General features: G+C 37.7%; 1 protein-coding gene across 1 annotated transcript in view; it reads right to left on the bottom strand.

Moving 5' to 3' along the window:
• RGS17 (regulator of G protein signaling 17) overlaps positions 1-24877 on the bottom strand; it is a 69050-nt gene that overhangs the window by 27229 nt on the left and 16944 nt on the right. Inside the window, exon 2 of the mRNA XM_042891885.1 lies at positions 147-290. Within this exon, the coding sequence (XP_042747819.1) occupies positions 147-265 (119 nt within the window). The 5' untranslated portion in view covers positions 266-290. The remainder of the gene's footprint in view (positions 1-146; positions 291-24877) is intronic.

The raw sequence follows: 24877 nt of genomic DNA, 5'->3' as shown, positions 1-24877 counted from the left end.
TTTTGTGTGTGTTTGTGTAAAATGTTGAATTGTGCCTCTTGGCAGCAATCCTCTCCCAAAAGTTTCCATGCTCCCAGTTCTTGGCACTTGCCATCCTCATTGTTTACCTGTTGTGGATATGGAACCAAATATACTACAGGACATACCATGAACAGCTGCAGCAACAGCACCAACAAAAGCAACATGTGTTGTTGGGCCTTTGGTTTCCAGGTGCTTGAGACACAGCTGATGTTCCTTCATTTTGTGACTGCTGCCTCTTTCTCATTTCAGCTACTTCAGTGCCCAAGCGGCTATAAGAACACAGACATAAGAGATGTACAGAATTACTACAGACCATCATAAAGTACATTCACATTTCTATAATATCCTCTAATTTTATTAATTCTCACAGCTTGTGGTAACAGAAGCATGTGAGCATCAACTCTGATATCCAGGTCATAGTTCTGTCAGAAAAGCAGTTTCCAGAAGACCACATTTCAGTGATAAGCTTATGCTACTGTGCCTTTCAATCACATCTGTTCTTATCACTTCAGATGGACTAAAAGAACTGCTACACTCCGCTGAACACCAAGTTATACAGCTTGGGTAGCACTTGCTAGAGTCTGAGCTGTTCATTACAATATGAATATCAGAGCTTTTTCCATAGTACTAAAGTTTTGGCAAGATGGGTTATTCACTTTAAACGTGAGTTAGAAAGTGATTTTTTTAAAATTAATTAATTAAAGTCAGTATGGGCTTCACTGGTCTATGTCAGACCAACAAAATTGACATGGACAGTAATGACTGTTTATAATGAGCCAAGATTACAACATGTCTGAGAGGTTTGCTACTTGAGAATTATTTTCTGTAAATAAAAGGAAAAATAAATATGTATTTCCAATATACTCTGCCAGCTTTGGCACTATTTCTGGTGTCAGAAGATTTGCTTTTGCTCATTGCTGGTCTTTCCCAGATTTTATTAGGCCAAGGTAATTTTCTTTCCAGTGACCTGCACTATACAGCTGGAAGTAGTATTCCATGCATCACTAAGCTAGAATATCCATTGCCAGGTTATGTTACTTTGGAAAGTTTAGATGCCAGTGTCGTTCTAAATGGTTCACATCTTTCTACAACAACTGCTGCTTTCCTAGAGTAACAGTTACTACAAGCAAATGCAAATTAGAATAAATGTAGTACTTCTGTCTTTGAAAAAAACAAAACAAAACATTTTTTTCTGTAGGAAGCAGCTCAGTTTTAAGCAAATATGGTTAGGAGAGGACATGGTGTCAGCAGCATATGCTCCGCTCCTACCCATGGGCATTCTGCAGCAGCCAGGAGTGTTGAGGAAAGGTGGGCTCAAGTTAATTTGGCACTGGGGTATATCATACAGCAGTACATCTGTACTCCTTCTACATGCATTCAAACAGCAGCTGTGAGGGTTTGCATCTACATGGCTTGTAGCAAAAAAACACTAAGCCTTAGAACTTGAACCCATGCTACATAACTTAGGTTTGGTGCTCATTTCAACTTCTTGCGCAGCTAACATTTCAGCATATATTGAAAAGCTGAGTCATTCCTGCAGTGTTTTAGTTAAGCTAAACAGTGAATAATCAATTTATATTTGTTTCACACAACATGGTTTTTATTTAAGTGGAACGAAACCCCCAGCACTTCTATCATTCAGATATACTTCCAGAATTCACTACCTACTTAGGTTATTGATGTTATTTATTACTGTTCCTGAATTACTAAAGATTGAAATTACATTTAAAAAAAATCCTGTTTTTCTATCTGTTGCATTTTGTTAACATGAGATACTTAGACACAACTGGAAGAACACCTGTATTTCTACAGTAGTTAGGAAGCAAAGGAGAAGTACTGCAGCACAAAGCATAACTTAGGTAAGGATAGCATAAAGCCACTTTCTTTAAATTGCAGTGCTGAACTTCTGCTGACTATGCATGATGCATTTAATTTATTTCATAGATAGCTGTGCCATGCTGTGAGTAGTACTTAATTCAGTAGGCGCAATAACTATGGGTAAAGGAATTAAAGCCAGATATTTTCACAGGGAACATTTGCTTCTTGTAAGACAGAGGTTCTCACAACATTACTATATAATCATGAAGACGTATAAGTTTCAGAAACCAGGGAGATTATTGTGATTTATTACACATTTTTAGCTAGATATATAAAAAGTACTATTACCATTGCTGAAAAATGGCTAAAACCTGCTTCATTATAAATACAAGGTGGCAGGATAAAGGTTATCCATTCAGACGTATTGATGACAATTGTGACTTTGCAGTACTTTTAAAATAACTTTAACATAGCACAAGCTGCTGCTGAGATAGATGACCCTCTGCCTTTGCTTCTGCAGAGCCCACAGTCTCTCATTTCCTCACCTGAGGGTGCAGGCAGAAGCACTCGTGCAGGCACTTGATGAATGGGATAAAACTGCAGACACATTTTAAAATTAATCCAGATCATCAAATGGAACATATAGGAGATATTCAGCTGCATAAACATAGAACCCACAACTGTAATTCTCAACACACCTTGCCAGGCATATACTGGGGCAGAGGGAGAACTGTGTTTTCACAGGGGTGGTCCATGTCCTCAGCCTTGCCCAGCAACTTCTACCATTGATTGCATACCCAGCCTTCACAGAGTCTTGCAAGTCTGGCACTACATGTGCTGTGAGGAATCACGGACCTTCCGTGCAAAGCATTTCTGGACACATGGTGTTCTCCAAGGATGCTCAGAGCACAGGCTAGCTGGTCATTAGAGTGGTACTGCTTACTTTGCTATCCTCTGAGTATGAGCCATGAAGCATCCTGTTCCTGACCACATATCAGCCCTTTGCTATAACTAGCATTACATCTTTTTGGAAAGCTTCTAATCTAAAGCTATCAGGAATGTGAAAATTCCACCCCATGGTGCAAAACAATAAATATATTTACTGTGAATGAAGTAGGCTGAGCGGAAACTTTAGTTTCATAATATTTAGGTTTCATGTTGCATTTCCAAATATCATATGTCATCTATGCCAGACTGTATTTGATTCTGTTAGATTATTTATGATGCAGAAGCAGGAATATCTTAATTCTTGAGTATATTCAGGAACTGAATCACAGACACAGGATTTCTATTTGGCGCCTTGTTCCAAGGTATGACAAATACATTTAGAATCTTTAATTCAGCAAGTCAGTCTAATGAAACAAACTATTTTAATGAAAACAATTGCAAATTTAGTACAAAAGTACAAAGAATGCTGTGACCAGATATTAACCAGATCTTCTAGGACAATGGTACAAATTACATATAGGTCACCAAGATATCAGTTTGCTTTTTATGTTTTTCAAAATTTTCATTCTTCTCTAGCTTGGCAATATTGCCTAGTGGAGAAGGTGGACCTTTATCTAGTAGAGGCAGTATTTCTCCTTGATAATCTTTGTGATTTTTCAGACAATCACAACATAGGTTCAAGATTCTTCTGCCAATTTTGCACCTGGTTCTTAGCCTGTTTGGTGGCATGGTGTATTAGCAGTGTTACGATGTCCATTTATACTGATCAGAAATCACAGCAGTATTCCATTTTGCTTGACTGATTTATTCTCTTGGGGATGAGTGGATATTATGTCCCTCAGAGCAACACCGTAGTCATGGAGGATTTCATTTCACACAACATCTGCTGCCTCTACTCTTCAGCTGAGGAAAGTATACTCCAGGATACAGCAAGCGCTTATTATACTTGTTATGAGACAGGTAGCTCATATAAACTTCAAAGTAAGAAAGTCCCTACAGCTCTCTGTGCACCCTCAATATTGCAGTGCAAGAGGAATATGAAAACTAAAAAAAAAAAAAAAACAAAAAAAAAAAACCACACACACACCACACACAACCTAGAAATTTCGAGTAAGGCTTCTTGTCAGTTGTGGAACTGATGGCACAAGGATCTATTTTTGTGTTTAGGTGGTGTAATTAACATTTATTCCTGTGGGTACTCAGGAGTAATTACTAGAGAAATTCCCTTGTGCACAGAATAATGTGTAACTTGGGAAGATAGCTCGAAAAATTGACAAAAAACTTTTGTTTATTACATTTTTAACTGGGAAGTCCCACTGAATACTGAGTGCAGTAAAATTCTATACACTGCCTTTAGTAAATGAAAAGAAGGTAATTTCTGAATTCCACCTGTTTTTTTTCTTCTGTTTCCACCTCTCTGTCTCTCCATCTCTTTATACTTAGGTTTTAAAATGGTTTCCTGGGAAAATCCCAAGATACTAGATGCAGCACAAAGCACAGGCAGCATCATTAGAGTGGCTCTGTTGATATCCATCATCTAATGAAAGAAGAACATTTGTTTGTTTGGTGTCCTCAACAGCCTGACATTACTGCCCTTCAAATTATCTGAACTTTACTATTGGCACTGCCCCATCCAGCTCTATCTGCTAGTGTTGTAACTTTCCTATGTACACGACCCTTCTGTAACCTTTTCTGTTCCCCTCTCAGGATTGAAACAGCATTCACTGGAACAGCTCAGGTTCTGGAAAGTCATAGAAACCTCTTGCAATTCCATTAGGGACTTTTTTTTTTTTTTAATCATATCTTCTCAAGCTACACCCTAATGTCTGTTTTGAAAAAGGGATACCATATGAGGGTGCAGATAAATGCGCTACGTCTGTACAGCAGGCAAGTAACATTATGTCTTTTGTTGCAGGTAGGACACATAGTAGCTTAGTTTTCAGGACAGAAATGGAGCAGAATTTGTTAAAGCAATCTGTCTTTTGTCAAACTTTTGCAATAAAAGAATAAAATCGCCTCACCTCAGAAAGGAGCAGTTAATTACAAGGATATAGAGAGTAAATTAGTCTGCAAGCAACTTAGCTCTTAAAATACTTTTCTTAGGTGATCTGGCACATCAGCTCTTCTACATTGCTTTGCTTCTTTTAACTTTTCCAGTTAAGGAACCAAAACATCATCTGTGTTGCTCAGATAAATTCAGACCTTATACCAGTTGATACGTGCCCCAGATACAACTCTACTGATCTTCACAGATGCTTATGTTGTTACTCGAAATATAAAGACTGTTCACACTCAGTCTTTTATCTGTGCTCTCTTCATTCATTTAAGGGAGTGTCTACGGGGTACTATTGAAAGATCTTATCAAATGTCCGGGAGCTATAAAGATTTCCATGTGCTCCTGGCAATACTGAGTGAATAGTGAAATCAAGACAGCAGAAAGTTATCTTTTGAAGTGCTACTGACTACCTATACATGCTTCATGAAGCAATAACATTTGTTCTCTATCTGAGATACCTTAACACAAATACATTCTCTGCTGTGGCACTGGATCTTGACAGCCACTCAGTATTTCACAAATAAATAAAAAGTAATAGAGTAAAATAAGGTTACCAGAAGAAGCAATGTAATTGAGTTACCTTGGGCTCCATTTACTTATTTCAGTGTACCTATAGTCCATTAAAGAGTATTAGAAACTACTGGTAACAATGGAAACTTAATTGCACCTTAATTACTCTGAACGTATCTTACTTGTAAAATTTAAATTAATTACAGCAATATGGAAAGTTTTAAATATTTCTGTTGTGAAGAATAAGCATTTCATAAAGAAAGATCAAAGTTGATTTCTAGAAACCATTCTGTTTAACAGCAGATATGTCAGAACTTTGAAATATAACTCCAAATTTTAACAGACTTGTTGCTTTCCCATGTTCTTTAAAAAAAAACAACGATATTTTGCACCAAGTCTAAGTTCTAAAAAGACACTAAACATGTCACTAGAATAGAGCACTGCTCTATGAACATTCATTTAACTTAAAACTGCAATTTTGGCTAACATTTTGAAATCTTCTCCTTGCATACTGTAATACTCTTTTTATGACTTTTCTAGGCATCTTGTGTGCTCATAAAGGATTTCTGAGAGTTCTTTTTATTATTTTTGTGGTGAACTTAGTAACTTAGGAGGCCCAACTGAAATTTCTACAATACTCATCAACTAGATATGCATTTGTACTTCTGAATCAGATGTTACCGCTAAGAAACAAAACATTAAGTCTGACAGTAATATACATTATCAAAAAGTTTGAGATGCCTGTATGGGCTTTTAAAGAGCTGTACCAAAATTATGACCAAAAAATGATTAAGAGCACTCTACAGCCTTCAGAAAGATTCCATAAAAAGGAAAAAGAAAACTCATCAGGAAAGCTTTAATTTTTTTTTTTTTTAATGTATTGTTTTTAACATCTCAAAAACGAATCTCCTATTATGCTATTGAGAATCTCCTATTACGCCATATATCTACCTATTGATTGTAACTGGCATGGTCGCATCTGACTTAAGACACATGAAGCCACCACGCTTTTAAAAGATGCAAAGATATTCTCCTCAGAGAGAAAATAATTACTTTCTTTGCTGCTAAAAAATTAAATAGATGCTTGTTAAAGTCCATGATATTCATCATAAAAGGACACTATGATACACTAGAGAACACAAACAGCTTTACTGCAAGCATTAGGGTTCTGGTTTCTAAATGAGTTTATCTGTGCTTAAAGCCAATTTTCTGTATGGAAAGCCAGAAGTCATTTTTGGTGATATCAATTGCACAGATTTTGTAAAGTTTCAGTGAAAAAAAAAAAAAAAAGAAAAAAAAAAATCAAGAAAAGTTATAGGGTCAGTAGAATTTGTAGCAACTGTAGGAGGAAAAATATTCGTATGTGCAAGGAAATTATCCAACAAGCTTCAATGCTGGTGAACTTCATTTTCTGCACTTAAGACCACACTGGTAAATTTCCACAGGCAAGAAACAGCAGCAACCGTACATAAATGATGCAGCATTTAATCAAATAAATGCACACAAATTTCATTTATAATGCACATGCTACTATGAACTGAAAAACAAAGAAGGCATTAGAAAAATGGCTTTAGAGTGAAAATGGATTTTATGAAACCATTTCGGACATGGTTCTAGTCTCTGAAATGAAGAAAATCATCATTCTTCACTGTAAAATGAACATTTGCATCCTCATACAAGTACTTTCCTTTCCTCCCCCCCCACCCCCCCAAATTCCTTCCAGAAATAGAAGTTTCAACTTTAGACAGAAGTAGCCTCAAGGAGGCTTCTGTAAAGTAGGTCTCCTGTAATAACATGACTTGGTCATCATGCTGACTTTAGGCTTGCTGACTGACTTCTGAGATATCCTCTAACTGGATCCTTCTGTGTTTCAACCCTCCTTTCCTCACACATCATCAAAAGTACAAAAGAAAAAAGTAAAATAAAAACATTCAAGAGATTAGTGTGACAGAGAAAGAGGTTTTTGTTAGCACAGCAGAAAAAGAGGAAGGGAACAGAAGGTGGCAGAAAGGAGCAACAGGTTTAGGCATCTAGCATCCTTCTGGATGGCTGGGAACAGTGGGAGTTTAATGCAAGTGCACACTATAGATAGGCTTAATAAGATCCTGCTGCAGCAAGTATCTGCCAATAAGAAAAGCAGGGGTAGGTTGTTGACATATTTACCCTCAAAAAAGTAGTGCTTGGGTTGTGCATATACACATTAGTTCCTGTGCCTCTTCCAATCCCAACCTCCCTCCAAGCTACGCTTTCATTGAACAGCAGCAAGCTTCTAGAATGTGTGCTCCTCTGATTGGTGCTAATGCTTGCTGACTAGAGAAAGGGAGAGGAAACCAGTTTCTGCTCACAGCAGGGGATGTGCTTTTTCTTACCATGCTGGTATTTAGATTCATAGAACTAAGTTTAAAGACTTGACTCTCTCATTGCATTGTGCTATTAGCAGTCCTTGATTCCACCTTGCTATTTTCTCTGCTCGTTTACCTTTCTTGTTCCTCTAGACAGCAAACTTCTCTCTTCTGACTTCTTCCTTAGCTGTTAATTCTGTTTTAAGAGTACCTGCTGTATCTGTCTAGTATTACTCTATAGTGTGCCCCACCACCATCCCAAGTCTGTAGCTGCAGTCCCTGGAAGCTTGGGCTTTTGGTTTCTAGCTCTTGGTGTGGGTAACTATCTGCTCACTTGCACAACAGGCTCAGATTTTTGGCACTACTATTCCTCAGCATTATTATAATTACATCTCTGTCACGTCAAACCTTTCATTATGTGTTTGACTGTCATAGGCAGGTCTTTATATATCGAAAAAGATGGGTCTATAATTAGAATCTGATAAGGTACAAGGAATGATTCAGCATGACATAGAAGGGATCTCCTTCCATCCCTTCCTTGTCATCTGCCAATCTCTTAGTTACCTTTCCAGCTGACAAGATCTTTCTGCTGTTTTGTGGCTGTCTAGATAAAGATAATTTGTGCTTACTGGTACTAGGATTGGTTATACACCATCAGTGCAATGTCACTGCATATGATAAGAGTGCTTTGCAAAGAACAAAATCATAATCACAGCGTTACCTGAGTATATTCTAGATAGCTGACTAATTTTTGGGATACGGACTAACAGTCATTCATATCATTAAAAATACGGTTTTTTACTAGACTTCCTTCAAGATTGGTTGCAACATGCTAAATACATCTTAATTTTTATGCTTTTATACATATAACTAATCCTCAATTTAGGAAGACATTGATTTTTTTCTGAATGATTCTGTTGCCATTAATTTTTTAGATTGAAGCTCTAGGAAGAAACTTACCATTGTCAGCCAAATCTTCACACACAGAATCACACAGAATTGTAGGGGTTGGAAGGGACCTCCTGAGATCATCGAGTCCAACCCCCCTGCCAAAGCAGGTTCCCTACACCAGGTAGCACAGGTAGGCATCCAGGCAGGTCTTGAACATCTCCAGAGAAGGAGACTCCACCACCTCCCTGGGCAGCCTGTTCCAGTGCTCCGTCACCTCACTGTAAAGAAGTTCTTGTGCATGTTTGTGTGGAACTTCCTATGCTCCAGTTTCCAGCCGTTTCCCCTTGTCCTGTCTCCACTCACCACTGAAAACAGTCTGGCCTCGCCATTCTGCCCCCCACACCTTAGATATTTATAGACCTGGATCAGGTCCCCTCTCAGTCTCCTTTTCTCAAGGCTGAAATCTTCACTACAAATTGTAATCAGATGTTCTATACATTGTGTGTTTTTAAATTAGGGAATCATATAAGAACCATGGTAATTTCTGAGATTACAAGTTCTTATGCCAGTCTTGTCTTGCAATGTATCAGCTCTCTGTGAGCCCAGATATTAGGCTGAAAGCAAAATAAACAGACCTTATGATTTTATTTTTTTTTTTCTTAATGCTGAGTATCAGCTTTTTATGTTTCAGGCATTATTCCTAACATAGATTCCTTAGACCCTTTCCATCTGCTTTTCTTTCTCCCCACAAAAAATACAACAAAGTTTCTTTATCTCTTTCCAGAGAAGCAGCTTTTACTTCCATACTTGGAGAAGGCTTCTTGCCTGAACTCCTGCATTTCTGCTGGTCTATCTTGCTCTGTGTTGGATGATGCTTTCCCTTGCTGTTAGTCACACATTCCTCCTAGTGACTCTCACTTTACCATCTGCTGCTTCCAAGTTTTGTGTCCTACATGCAGCATCACATGCAAGGATTTCCCACTTATAAAGTGTCTTTTCCTCATTAAACAGCAGTTTGTGAATGTGCCAAATCTGCAGCAAGCACTGTGTCCTCAGACTTCCTTAGGGTTACTCCAAATCTCTGAAACAGATGCACTCCCCAGCTCACAGCCACAAGCATGGGAGCAGTCATTCAGAGGAGTTCTTTTCTCCCTTTCTGCTCTTGGTGGGCAGTCAGCAAATACAACACAAAAACAGACAAACAGACAAAAAAAAACAGCCTGAAGTAAAAAAGGGAGCTGAGGGCAATGGGTAAATGGAGAGAAAAATGAACAAATCTGACAGAAAGCATGGGTTTATTTCACTAAATCTTGGGTTAGAACCACTTTGGAGCAAAAAAATTAGAGCAGTATCAACTATTTGACTTGAAAAGCACCAGTATTTGTATGGGAGACTTTTTTGGTATTTGCATGGAGGTACACAAAAATAGATGCACAGCTTTCAATTTCCATGTGTCCTGAGCTATGTATATGTCAACAAAACAAACATTTCAGCAACAACATTTACTTTGGTCAAAAATGTAAAAGCTCTGCTTGGATCTCATGGAAAAGCTGAGGCACACTCCACATTTTTACACATCTCTGGGCAGTGGAAACCACCAGTCACAGCCCTGAAGCTGCTTCCTTCCAATTTTTCCTGACAGCAAAAAAGAACACAATGGTGACTTTCACAGTAATGAAGCTCTTCAAGCTTTTTTTTTTTTTTATTTTTAATTTATTTTTTATTTGCATACTTGTTTAATCCCTTTCCTTGCTGGAAGGATTCACAAATAGAAAAAGACAAGCTCCTCTGAATGTCTCATTGCTTGAGCACTTGCCTTAACTGCCTTAGTCCCTGTTAACTTCTGACTTGCTAGCTTATCTGGGAGGATGGGCTTCCCCATTCCCTTAAATTCACTTTCCTACCACCACAAACTGATGTGGCTGCTGGTACATTACAATGTCAGTTAGCGGACCCTTGTAGCACAATCACTCTTCCTAATCACAGTGGTGTGATGGAACGGTACAGCATAAACGTCTGAACGATACACAGAAGGCCTAACATTTGAACAGGTATCTCTAAATTCAGAGATTCACAAAATACCAGACTGAGGGAGCTTGAGACATTCTGAAGCTAGTATGGGGAGTAAGTTAGCATGCTGTGTGCCAGAAGGAATATATGGAAGTACAAACAAAGAAAACAAAAGCAATTATGATTTACTCACCCATCATTTATCTTCCTATGGTCACTTTTTAAACACCAGTTTTAAAAACTACAGATTTCCAACCATACTAGTAAACAAATTTTCCTAACAATCTACCCACGTTATTCCATGTTTGCCAACAGAAAAGAATAAATTATGCCTTCCTGTAGAATTTGATAGCTAGTGCAGTATGGACAATATTCATATTATTTCAGAACAAAGAAAAACAACAATAATATAGATTTTTTTTTTTTTTAGTTTACTATTTTAGCATCTGTACAAATGCTAAATATAGGTTTATCTAGAAAGAATCCACTGTTTTCCCTCTTGGAAAAAGATACTTGAATTTGGAATTCATGCACCAAGAGTAAGTAATTTTCCAGAAGATATTTTTTCCCCCTCTCAGAGTATGACGCTATTCTTGAAGTAGTGTGTGATAAGGAAATGCTGCGACGCTATTGCATTTGTTTCAAAGCTGAAGAAGAGAAAAAGAATTGCAAATCATTTGCTGCATAGAAAAGAGCAAAAAAAAAAAAAAAAAAAAAAGCCAGAAAACCCTTCTGAAGACCACTTATAAGGGAACTTCACAAATGTGTTGTATACAAGATATGTAACGCCTTATTTTTAGAAAATTTAAACTTGAAGCTACTCTGCTTTCGTGATTTATTATAACCTTCATGATTTACCATAACCCAAGTCTAGTTATCACACCATTATTAAAAATTAATAATCCTAATTCTCAAATGGATGGGACAAAAAAACATGCTATGAAAACTTGAAACCTTTCTAATCTCTGGGAACATACAAATTTTGGTATGAAGGTGTCACATCTAGCCAAATTTGAATACGTAGAAACTCTAATCTTTTGCTTAGCATTATCTGATTTACAATCATCAACTATGTTACCGTACAGTAAGACACTCAAATACCTTTTGCACTTGAGTATGCAAAGAGGTAGAGTGGAATTATTTGATTTGGATAAATAGCACCCGAAAGATCAACAGATGACATCTCTTGGAACGCTGTCTTCACAGATGTCTAAACAAAGCTTGATGCAGTGTCTGGTATATCACTCCTCTTCCTACCAACTCCATGCTCACTGGCAGTGCAGACTATTTGATGCCCTCCTGTTTTTACTGCTAGACTATAGATTCCATGAGAGAAGTTCCTTAGCACCTTTTCATCACATGTAGCACAGTGTTTAAATAAATGAGAGCACATTGCATAAAGAACTGTATTTCCTCTAGACAGTGAAATCTACTTAAGTTGTTTCCTGTCTGAATCATAAAAAAGTTATATCTAGAGTAATTAGAGGGCTAGATACTGTTTCCATTATTTAAAAGATATGCGCAAGAGTGCTGGGAAACTCTGGAATTAATTTTAATTACTGGAAACCTACCTACATTTTTAGGTATTAGACATAAAGTTGTTTTGGGAGGATGGTTTCTAAGGTTGCAAGATGTGAATCAGATTCCTTTGACATTTTAACTTTTTTACTAAGCAAAAAAACACTGTTTGTTCCAGTCAAATAAATGAAAATATTCTTTGAGGCAAAAGATGAATTTTCAATACAATTGTGTAGCCTCAGTTCTCTACAATGTACTTCTTGACAGGAGATGTGCAACTAAGTGCAATGATAACTAAGAACAGAGACTTCACACAGGGACACGTAAGACAACATTTCTCAATAAGAGAGAACACTGCTTAGTTTCAAGAGCTCTCAAACTAAAGATGCTTTCATGTTGTTTTATTTTTGACTTATGACTTTTGCAAAGTTTTGGCATATTCAGTAAATGGAGAACTGGAAAGACAAAGCTCAGCTTTTCCTCTTAGCACATTTGACATATGTCAGCATGCCTAATGCCAATCTCCTAGTCCTTGCTTGTTCTAACAAACACCTCTTGAAGTGGCTTCATAACACATTACAGGCAAGAAGAATGATAAATCCCAGCAGAGTTACTCAATTATATTTGGAGACAACTGGTGGAGAAGAACTACCATACAGTGCCCAGAAGAATTTATGGATATGGAAATTAATGGGGCTGATGCAGCCAGTGTGGCACCCTCAGAACCCTCTGTGGCAGAGGTCTCTGGAACTCCACCTGGAGCCTCTTCTGAAGGAAGGATAGCTGATGTACAAGAAAGGTATGAGTGATGATAGCTCTAACAGGAACAGTTTTCCCCAGCTGTATTGCGAGTATCACCTTTTCTGTTCATTGTTTAGTTGTCTTTTAACAGAGGAAATGGCCAACATGCAAACCCTGTTTCCTAGTTATGCATTACTGTCTGCTGCTTCTCCTTCTGAGGTACTTCTAGCACTTCCAGCACTACACTAGTGTGACATCAGCATTCAACTGACAGCTGAGATTCCATATATTTGCAGCTAATAACCTGGTCATCTTTTATTCCAGCATTGTCCAGGACTGATAGCAAACTATCTCCTATGCACTCAGTCAGATTGTCACCTTGCATTCATCATTTTTTCCTTGATGTTTGCATATTCTCCCTAACAGCATATTCTAACACAGCTCCTTCATTTTTTCCATGCTAGGCAACGACATCTGCATTACTTGTACACTACTGCATATTAATTTTGAATGCTTCTAGTCTACATTTAAAATGCATTTTATATTTTTCTTCACTGTCTACAGTATCAAATTCCTATTTCTCATTCAGAACTTCAGGTAGGGGCACTTCCTTTGCATATCAACAATCATACTGCAAAGTTAATTCTGATACTTTAGTGGGCCAAGAATTTTGCCTCAAACAGCAGTCCAAGTTTACTTTAATATCAAAACAAACCTACCCAAAATTGTCTTTAGTAGTTCAACCAGACAAAAGCTCCACCTTCACTTGCATATGCAATACCTTGCTCAAAAGCACATTGTTTCCAAGGCTCATTTCTTTGTATTTCCCACACTTTCAACACAGCCTTGTGGTTAACCATCTCTGCTCAAGTTAGCAAGAATAACAAGAATGTCAGATTTTTCAGTGTTGTCTACTTCCTGAAACATGAATGCTCCTGCCTGACTTCTTTTCGGATAGCTTCAATTCCTGCCAAAAGGAAAGCATATCTGAATCTTCTTCAGAAGCCTTCCCCATTTCCAGAGAGAACTTTGGTTCCCAGTGGAGGATGATCTCCACCTTCTTTCCTCTAAAGCTAGGGGAATGATCCTTGTTGCTCCTAGTATGCTTTGAACCATGATCTTGTTGTGGTAAGCATCTCCCATGTAGCCACTGTTATGAACATGTGAGAGTCCCCCTAACGATGATGTTTGGAATGAGCTTCTCCTGTAGGGGCTAACTCCATAAGCAGTTCTTACTGGGAGAGAAATATGGCAACAAGGGAGAGTTCTTTTTTCTATTTGCATGTAAACACATCTGCCACCCTTCCCTATCATATAAAGACAGAGTTTTAATGAGACACAAACAGGAAGTGGTTAGGGGACTGTTTCCAGGAGCTTTATTCAAGTTGATTAATCATTACAGATTAACTGAATGCAGCTAGCTAATGAAAGCTATGAAGACTCAGAAGCTGAATACTCCATTGATACTATTTGCTCCAACATAACTAATTGAGCTGTACAAAAAACAGCTTGTGAAAAATGCATAGGTGATGTAGCTCACCATTCTGTACTAGTAGTTTGGTGTCTCACAAAGCTGTCAGGTATCCTACAGGCTTATCTGCAAATAAAACTTCCAAATAACCTGCAGTGATCTGAATCACTTGTGAATTACTTGGTATGATTCATAACTGCAACTGCATTTATTTCCCAGCAAATAAGACACAAACAAAATGCTAGTGATGATAGCAGGTAGACAAATTGAGGGTATTTTTTAGTTGTATAACTGAAAAAATGCTAAAGATTCCACACAAATAGTACTTAACGCCTTGCTGCAGGTTAGCAAATAACATTTAACCTGATTCTGCCAAAGAATAATCAAACTTCCCTGTGATCCCTGGAAAAACTACATTTTTTGCAGTATTATAGGTTACTAAGGGGCATGGTAGCAGTGGAAAGAGTTTGCTGGTTTTGCTCTAACCTCCTGGTTGGAGTACCCTCCCCCTTTTCCAACTTTTCAGTTCAACATTAGGACGTCTCCACCACTGATGTCACGATTCATCAGTTTTCCAAATCCTGGGAGTATCTACTAGATTTATCTCCTGTGATACACTATTTTCTCCTTTCTATCTAAATCACATAATGTATCACTAAGGTTTCAACAGTGAAAGCGCATCATAGGAAACAGCAGGTAGAGGATATCCTGGTGCAGTATAGAGCCACTTTTCTGCAACAAGTGTCTGAAATGCTTTGGTCAGAGTTGTTCAAATAATGCTTTAGTACTTTTGAATACCAGTTCAAAAGTTTCATAGAGTTACTTCAACAACTTGAAATGAAATTATTTAAATACTACAGATCTCCACTCTGTGAATATTCTCTCTTTTTCTTTTTCCTTTGCTCAAGTTAATGCCTGTTCTAGAGCCAAAGGAGTTGAAAAAGTTCACTGCCACTCCTACCAACCTTACAGGCTTATCAAATTCTAATTGTTATGCTATAACAGGATGGAAAGTACAGAAATAACAGCAGAGTAGCACAATCCTAGGCAGCAGAAAATGAGAACAAGCCCAAATGCAGCAGCTGTAGATAACAGAAACAAAGGAAAAAAGACTGCTTACCTTCAGAATACCCGAGGCAGGCAAGGATCTCTAGCAAGAGATGCTCTTACCTCCAGTGCTGACCCTTAAATGAGGGGTGGGATCCTGGCTCCACCCCTTCTTATCACTCAGGTGCACTGCATGCATCTGGGCTCCCCTGGGTCAGCCCTGCCTTCCACCAGGTGCTCAATCACTTTCAGGCCATGACTCAGCATTACACTAATCAATCCAGAAGAGTAATTTTGCTGGATCAAGTCCTTTTCTACTCACAACACTTTAAATTTTCTATATTGAAACTATTATTTGTCATGTTAGTAGCAATAGGCCAAATTTGGAGCTCCTTGGTCAGTGGTAAATGTAAACACTCCATGGACTTTCTTGCAAGTGTTCTTCCTCTGCTGCAGTGCCAGTCAGCCTGAGTCTTCCTGCATAAATCAGGAATGTCAGCAGCTCTGTACAGGCACTACTGCACCCTTGAAGACCCCTTCTCAGAGCCTACCCACTTCTCATTCAGCTACTTGAGGCTGCAGTCTCCATTTCAGTCAGCATTTTGGTAGGCTGTTAGTGAATTGTGCTGGACCTGGGTCAAGTCATTTATTATTGTCCCAGTGTTCTGCCTTCCCTTCTCTTCCCCTCCCCATTTCTAATGGTACACATACAAACAAGATGAAAGAATTTTAACTAATTATGGGAGTTACAGGGGATTCTTGTAACAGTGATATTCATGTTCTCTTTTTGATCTGAAGTCAGAAAAGTATTATCATTTATGTTTTGAGAGAGACAGTGATCTCTTGTCCTCTTGACAAGAACAGAATTTAATGTGAGATCCAAGCAAAGTAGACAATTATTACTGTTGCGGTTGGAAGAAGAGCTTCCACTGTGCTAAAAGCTTGAGTACCTACCATGTTTTTGTTTTCCTGATCCAAAACCTTCCCATTAAAGATTGGACTGCTTTAGTGAGTTAACTATCTGTGGGTACTCTCCATTTTTTCAGTTCTGAGTCAGTATTACACATAGTGCACTCCCTCTCAATTATAGTTTGATTTCTTTAAAATAAAGAATTATTCACCACAATTTTCAAACATAATTTATTCAGATTCTCTTGAAACATATTGATTAGGGTGTTCAAAGCAAGTAGCAGTGAATAAATTCCCCATAGGGAACAAGGGGGGAAGTTGAGAATGAGAGTAACTCAACGCACTCTCAAGTGCATAAGGAAAAGATTAATTATATCTGCCCCTGTACAGCTGTGGCTAGAAAGCTGGATTTGAAGAAGGAGGCTGCATTTGTCCCCATCTGTGTTAGAAGAAAAAAAAAAAAAAAAAAAAAAAAGATTTATTGGTGAAACGGTTTTGAAATCTCTTAGCCATCTCATTTTTGCACCCTAGGACCACAGAACTTCCTGCTCATCCTACCTGTACGAGATTCCTTTGCTCTGCTCTTATCACTGTACCTCTTCCACCTCCACAAGTGGAGCTCCTGCTGCAAGCACCGCTGCTGTCTCTGCACCTTTCCACCTCCTCTTCTAGTGAGGCAGCTGTGGCAGCAGCAAGGGTGGTGGGAGGTACAGTAGCAGCAAAGAGCACCTGTGTTATTTTCCTGAAAATTTAGCCTAAGAATGTGGAGCTTCATAGGGAAGGCTGATTTACAACTGGCAAAATTATTCTGTTAAGGCATTACAACAGGAACAGGAAGATGTGACTGTGTATGCTTAGATAATTTTCTGTAGTCCTGCAGTTAGCAGAATTTAACTTGCTTACTGGATGCTATTATCACTAAGAACATTCCACGAGTAAAGGGAAATCTATTTTTTATTTTTTTTAATATGTCTTTTTCTTTTTCATGAGAATGAGATGCTGATGACTCCCTTTTCTTGTAAAATTCCAAATTTTTGGCCACTGACAGTATGCATGTTGATATATACTGCTGTCCTGTAGAGGACATATTAATAAGTGCAGATGCTTTCCACAGTCAGGGCATGAAGCAATCCCGATTTGGCTATGCTAGTTCCCCATGCTGTCACAACAAACAAAATCAGTAACGCTTTATGCGCTTACAAGATTTTTTTCTGGGAAAGAAACTGCCTTATACAACATCACCTTAATTTTATGCCTTCAGTAACAGCTTGCTTGGGTAGTGCAAATATCATATTTCTTCTGCACACTGCCCAACTGATAGCCAATTCCCATGTCATTCCGGAATAGACTTGGTCAGAATTTTTCAAATAGAAAAGATCATATTTGTCAAAAACAAAACTGACTGTTGAAGCAATTGGTTTTGACAGATGTCCTCTTTAAAAAAAATCTTATTTGAAATAGAGTTTGGAAGTTGCCAACATACCTCACTGAAGTAGTGGTATTTTATATTCGGAACTGGAATAAAAGGATTCTAAAAAATCAGTTTTCATTAATCCTAACAAATTTCCAGATTTTCTACCCAGGGAGGAATGCTACGTCTGAGCAGATTTTTCAGCTATTCAGGACAGAAACATTTTGGAAAATGTTAAAGCTCAGGAGATGGGAAGAGCGTTCCTGTCTCTTCTAGGCTGGAGCTTTTCAGGACGCTGTGTCACCTAGGTCTTAGAGACACTGCGAGTTAAAAGTGGAATACAGTCTTTTTATGATAATACCAATTTTCCACTTGCATCTAAACCACTAATTTTATAGGTTTAAAAGTCATACTCTCAGCAGTCAAGCTGAAAAAAAACCTGAGTGCTTCCACATGAATAAGGAAAACTGCTGTGGTGTGATTAAAATAGGAAAACAATTGAGAGGAGAAATCAGAACTAAAGTTATAGAATTTTTAAATGGTTACTTGGAAACAAATAAACAACAATAAAAAAAAAATCCTACATGCCACAGCAACCTAATTTTAGAGAATAAATCTAGAATATTTCTTGTGCTTAATCTTGATTTTTATGACATGAACAAATACCTTAAATTTGTCTCTAATTAACTGATTGCTATTTATTCCATGGGGTATGCATAGTTATTTTACAACAGAAAACAGTGTTCCCTCATGTTATGTATTTAACGTAATATAGATACTAACAAAAGCTTTTTAGATTACCAAAGCTTTTCCACTGTAAACAATTATACTTGAATGGCAACGAGTAGACACAAAGGCACTGGGCTGTACTCTTTCCTAGCAAATACATGTTAGCTAAGAAGTTAGTTAGTTATTCTATGTTTCTCATAATGAGAAGAAGAAAAATAATATTTAGACACTCAAACAATTTAATCTCTGCTGTTACAAACATCTGGGCTACCCGACTGGATTGGCTCATCCCTTTTTGAGTACTCCAGCAGACAAGCACACCATTGGTCTGGGAGAAAGGAATCCTTTACTCAAAATGAAGGAAAGCCAGAGCTTTCCTCAGTCGTGTAGTATTGAATAGTCAGGCAGTGTCATAGAATCATGGAATGGCTTGGGTTGGAAGCGAACTCAAAGATCATCTATTTCCAATCCCCCTTACTCTGGGTAGGGCTGCCACCCACCAGCTCAGGCTGCCTAGGGCCCCATCCAGCCTGGCCTTGAGCACCTCCAGAGACTGGACACCTACAGCTTCTCTGGGCAGCACTGCCAGTGCTTTACCACTCTGAGTAAAGAATTTATTCCTGACATCTAACCTAATTCTCCCTTCAAACAGTCATGCAGTACACAGAGAATTATAATGCTACTGAAGTGATATTATCTTGTGGGAAAGGAGCTGTGTGACAAAGGATGTTACATCTTTTCTCCCTTTTTCTCCATTCATCTGCCATGAAGAGAATCAATCATACTTTTTAACATGATTTTTGCTCTCCTTTCAGGATTGCTTCATTTATAGAGGTAGAGCTCAGGATGGTAAATGTGGCTTGAGCTTAAACCTGATAGTCTCTAAAGTCATAAGGATGTCCAAGAAAAGTTGGAGGAAGTCATATTGTCATTTGGTTTTGTCCAGAAGGAGATGGCCAATCATTAGCATGAAACTCTCTAGATGTCTACAAAAATGCCATAACAAATGGACAGACATTAGCATTGATCTCAATTTTAATTTTCAAGAAGAAAATGATGAATAAATCACATATCAGTGGGAAAGATATGTTTGACTAGCATATTGCTGCTTGCTCTTGTATAAGATTAGACTTGTTTAGGAAATGCACTTTGTATCTAGCAGTAAAAGAGGCTGAGGCGCAAGATTTACTGGCTAACAGTACATCAGCAGTTAGTACAAGCAGAGGAGTCTATGTGTCAGTCAGTAAAGTTCAAAGCTGACACAAACTGTTATTCCTAGTTTTGCTTTAATGTCAAGATTATACTGACAGTCATTTTCCAGTGATCTCGGCAAACAGTCTATGAGACTTTTTATTGGTTTGCATCTTTAAAAAAAAAAATTCTTCAGGTATTTATTTCTCTGAGGTTCTACATACACCTATGTGAAAATAAATCTATGTGAGAATCATAAATAACCATATGATTACTCCCGTCCTTGGCTACAGAAGAGTGACCACAATCAAGTTTACTGAATATTACAGTAAATTATTTAGTCCTGATTACATCTAAGCACATGACCTGTCTGGAAGCATTCCTGTCTAGACAAAAGAGATGCAAAACTGAGTGTTATGCAGTCACTGCTGCAAAGACTGAGAGATTTCTCAGTACCTGTTTCACGAGACAGGTGCTTTCTAGCAGTGTTGAATCATAAATATATCTATTCTTTTCTTTCCCTTTACTATTATACTTGAAATACTGTATAAACCGGTACTATAAAACAAGAAATTGAATAGTGAGCTGTAAGCTTTACATGAGCTGTTAGGGAAGTGGAATTTAAACAGTAGCTACAGCATACATCAAAGGCTAATCATTTTAATAATGAAATTTGTTAAAAAGTAGCTTTAAGCACTACAAACCATCATTTCACATTTGTACAGAGCTTTCATCAGCACCTCAGGGTTGAGACATTTATCAGATTTCCAAATAACGCTGAAAGCAAGATGAGTTTTGGTATCCTACAACTTGTCACATAAATGTGAAAGCAAATGCAGAAGGCAGTTGTTTTCTTTTTGTTGATAATCTTTTTCTTTTTCTTTTTTTTTTTTTTCCCTCCAGTTATACAGTAAAATCCTGAGTGAGGATTCAAGCACAAGGTTATTGACTTGCCCAAATTTCTCCAATAAGGATTACACACATTTGATACTAGATACTGTCAAATTGCTTCTGTAATAATAATAATTATTATCATTATTATCATGGTGGGAGAGTTAAAGTCAAAGTTCTTATTTTGGAATAGGTAACCCCTGCTTTTTTATTCAGATGAAGAATGAAGGAATAATGTAGGACTCAGACTTATGCTTTATTTTTCTGATAATCAAGAAGATACTGAGAACTGCAATGTAAGCAGATGCGAAGTGACTTTTTTTTCTATCAGAACTCAAGCTTAGATACACTCTTTCCTAAATGAGTCAGGATTACTCCCGAGCAAATACAGAGGATAGCTTACAGTCCTTACTCAAGAAGATGACATGTGCCATGATGCAGGAGCTTGCAGGTGTTCACCTTGTTTTCCTTTTCAGAGGTGGTTCTGCCAGCTGTCTCAGCATTTTCTGCTTGCTTTCCACCTGCTTCCTTTACTCCATCCTCCTTTATGCTACTTCACTGTAATTCAGTAGGTGCTTATGTTTCTGCCACAGAGAGGTCTACTCCAGAGCTCTAGCGACAATTCATAGCCACTTGGCAAAAATAAAATGGGTTATGCTTTATCGTTGTGGCAGACAACTGCAGTTTGAGTCAGTGAGAAGATAGGCAGTTTTAACTGACCTCAGGTTTCAGGAATAATCTCAGTCTGGTCTCCTGCTGTAGCCATTGCTATCTAGTAGCTTAACTCCAGAAGTCTACTAGATCAAGTGAATTTATAGAGGCTAAGCAACAGCCAAGAAGGTAATACTGTGGTTTCAGCACCAAGTCAGATTCTGTTACCCAAATAATATGAAACATTCAGTGATATCCATTTGACTCCAAACGGTGTACGCTGTTGCTCCCCAGCACATTTTCTTCAGCAGCAGCTGATACTGATCACCGTGGCATGTTTGCTTTAGGACAGGTATCAACAAAACACTTTCAAACTGCATATTCTGACAAAAAGTAATCCAACATAGTAATCCATGTAAGCCTCATATACCATAGCTTCTTGAAAAACTGGTTTTCTCTGTACTACAGCAACCAATCCATAAACTTCCAACTAAGTTGCTATTATACTAACCTATATATAGAACAAGGATGGCCCTCCCTCAGGTATAGAGGCTGTTTTTATGAAATGGGGCAAATAAATCATATTTGATGTGATATTTGAAACAACAACAACTAGAAACTGCGCTAGTTGATAAAGTTGAAATACAATATAAACAGTTAATCATTCTTTAGATGTGCTTGGCAAATTTTCCTGGTAAGAATGCTATCACATTGGAAGATAACTTAATAGAGAGACAGTACAGGAAAGCTGGTACACTTCTAATGGCATTGCTATGGTGTAATGGGGTGGAGATGGCTACATTCAAGACAGATGCTATTATTTGTTCTAGTTTTACCATAAGTGACACTATGATATTTCAAAAATCAAGCCTGAAAGCCCATTAAAAACATCTTGCTGGCTTGACTCATAACAAAATGTAGGAATTGTTTTTTTGTGTCCTGCTGAATAGGGAAGCTTTCAGAACACTCAACCTGATGATTCCTAGCTTTTACAGCAACATACAAGGCAAACTTAGTGGTCTAGTAACATGCTTTTATAACCTTTTCTCTTTTAATGGTGTGTCCTTTTCCATCTAAGTTACTGAAGCAATAGATAGGAATGTTGCTTCCCCATTTATTCATTTATTCCTGGTTTGGTGCTTTTGTATCAATTTTGTGGGAGGCTTTAAAAAGTTGGTCAGTCTCTTAGTCTCATACAAAGTTATTTGCATGCTCTTCAACTGAAGTTCTGTGCACCAGATGCAATCAAGATAATGAAAATTTAATTCAGCACAAAAACCTGCTCCTTACTGCAATTTGGTTTTAAGTGTTCCCTTTGTGTAAGCCATTGTATTCCTCTAACAGACCACACTGATTCTTTGTCATTCAGTGCTCATCTTCTCTGCTCTCATATCCCAAAATCCTACCATGCCAATTTGATCAGAGAGAGCCAACAATATAGAGAAGCATGATCCAGTACCTGAGGGCTATCCTAAAACTGAAGAAGCCTGAATTGTTGCTTACCATCTGAATTCTAGTAAGTTACTTCCTTCAACAGGAGTTAGAGGTTCTGAAATAATGTACTTCAGTTCTTCTTGCATAAAACATTTTTTCAATGTCATGAAACAAATTTATGACTTTAAAATCTTTCCAGTTTGAATCAAGTGACTCCAGACTTCTTACTTCTGCATAGATGCCATCAAAGTGGAAATAACTGTCTGCAGGTATACAACTAGGGGATGCAAAAGATGCAGAAGCAAGACCCGTTTTTGCACAGGTTGGCACTAGACTTTGCTTTCTACATCTGGATATAACAACGTAAGTTATAAGATTGACTGTTGGGTGAACAGAAAGGAGTTTTTCATTTTTTATTAAATAGTTTAGCTAGGACTTGACATAGAGTATTAAGATTCTGAGATGAGATGATAATGAGAGTTACATCAGAAATGTAGATAACCAGAGAAAAAAAAATAACTAGTAAAACTTTGTGATTTGCATTTCACTAAACTACAGTGTCATAATAGTGGATCTGTCTGTATTTAAGAAATCCTGGATGCAATTACAAATAACATTGTACATTATTAGTTTCAATCCTACAATCACAACATTTTCACTCTCATGTGTGGCCTCCTGTCATACCAGTAATTTCACAGACTAGGGGAACTTACATGACAGGCTAAAAATAAATGTTTTTTTTCCACTAAAGAACATTTTCAGAATTGTCTGATAGCTCCCAGAAGAGAACAAAAATATGGTGTAGGGTTAAAATGGCTTTTCTACTAAGAAGCTTAAAAAAAACACACAAATGTAAAACTTCTATGTAAGAATATTTTAGGATGCCTAGTCAGGTTGAACACCCACTCAGGTGCAGGTCTTTCAAGAGAACTTTTCATGGTATTTGTTGCACGTAAATTTACTGTAGGTTTAGTCTTTGCCCCAGGAATGGACTTCAATAGACTTCAGAATTCAATGGTTTTGAACAACAGCTCAAAAGTTAAAACAACCTTTTTCAGCTATTCATTTAATTATTTATTGTATGTTATTATACATATTACAACATACTACAACATTATTATTATATACATAACATATTATGATACGTTAGTCCTACTGCATGTGATCACATTTTTTGTAAGATAACAAAAAGGACTAAACATAAGAATAATTTCTAAAGCTAAAACTGAGGCCCAACCAGAATGCCAGAACAAAACAAAACAAAGAAACAAACAAACAAAAAAACATCAAAAATGATAAATCACACACTTCTGGAATTTTTACCATGATGAGGAAATGAGAAAACCAAATCAATGCTTCCTTTTGTTTCTAACACACTGTGGGGACTACTGGGTCCTGCAGAGCTGGCCTGCATATCTGGCTTGCAAATACCAGATCACAGAACTGTGGCTACAAAGTCACAATGAGCACCTTGCTTTTAGAGGTGTTTCTGCCTCCAGGAAGGAAAGAGCGCTGTGTGAATTACCTCTGCAATACATTAGAAGACTTAAGACACCTCAGATGAATCATTGAAGGTATAACACCCTCTTGGCAGCTTCAGCCAGTCAAAGCTAAACCACCAGTCCTCAGAGTCCTGATTTCTGATGATGTATTTCTATAATATGTTAAGCCATATAGTAGCTGCTGCAGCAGGAAACTAACTCTACAGTTGTCAGCTGCATTAGTTCTCTGGACTGATTCACATATGGCAGGGAGACAGAAGCAGCAGTTCTGGATTGAACTGGCTTAAGCAGCAGCACCAGGAGTGGATGATGTGTGACCAAGAGGATTCTTTAACCTGTCCCTCCCTGGGACTGAGAAATCCAGGCTGAACTGTAGAATGACCGAGATTTTCAGGCATAGCCCTCTCCTAGATTTAGGACTCTGAGTCATCTCTTTTAAAAACACATGAAGGACCAAGTTACGCTTTGAAAAATGAAACGGTGGATGTGCTTTCTTGCTTTCACTCAATATCAGAAATATTAAATAACGTAGCTCCATCATTCTCTTCAGAGCATGGCAGAAACCAAGATACTCCTGCTGCCAGGTGACAGCTGTAGTATCGGGTATTCTGCTGCCTCTCTGGATAATGGCTGTTTAATTGTTTGATAGGTTCAAGGTGTATTTTTTTGGTTTTTTTTTTTTTTTTTTTTTTTTGGGGGGGGGGGGGGGTTTTTTTTTTTTTTTTTTTTTTTGAAAAAAAGAAAACAATAAAAAGAAATACAAACTTGAAACTTATTTGTTAGAGG

This window comes from Lagopus leucura, unplaced genomic scaffold (genome assembly GCF_019238085.1).
Source record: "Lagopus leucura isolate 7727_CA_CO unplaced genomic scaffold, USGS_WTPT01 Super-Scaffold_73, whole genome shotgun sequence".
Lineage (NCBI taxonomy): Eukaryota > Metazoa > Chordata > Aves > Galliformes > Phasianidae > Lagopus > Lagopus leucura.
The sequence above is the reverse complement of the archived record's forward strand: the minus strand, read 5'-3'. Positions and strand labels throughout refer to the sequence as shown.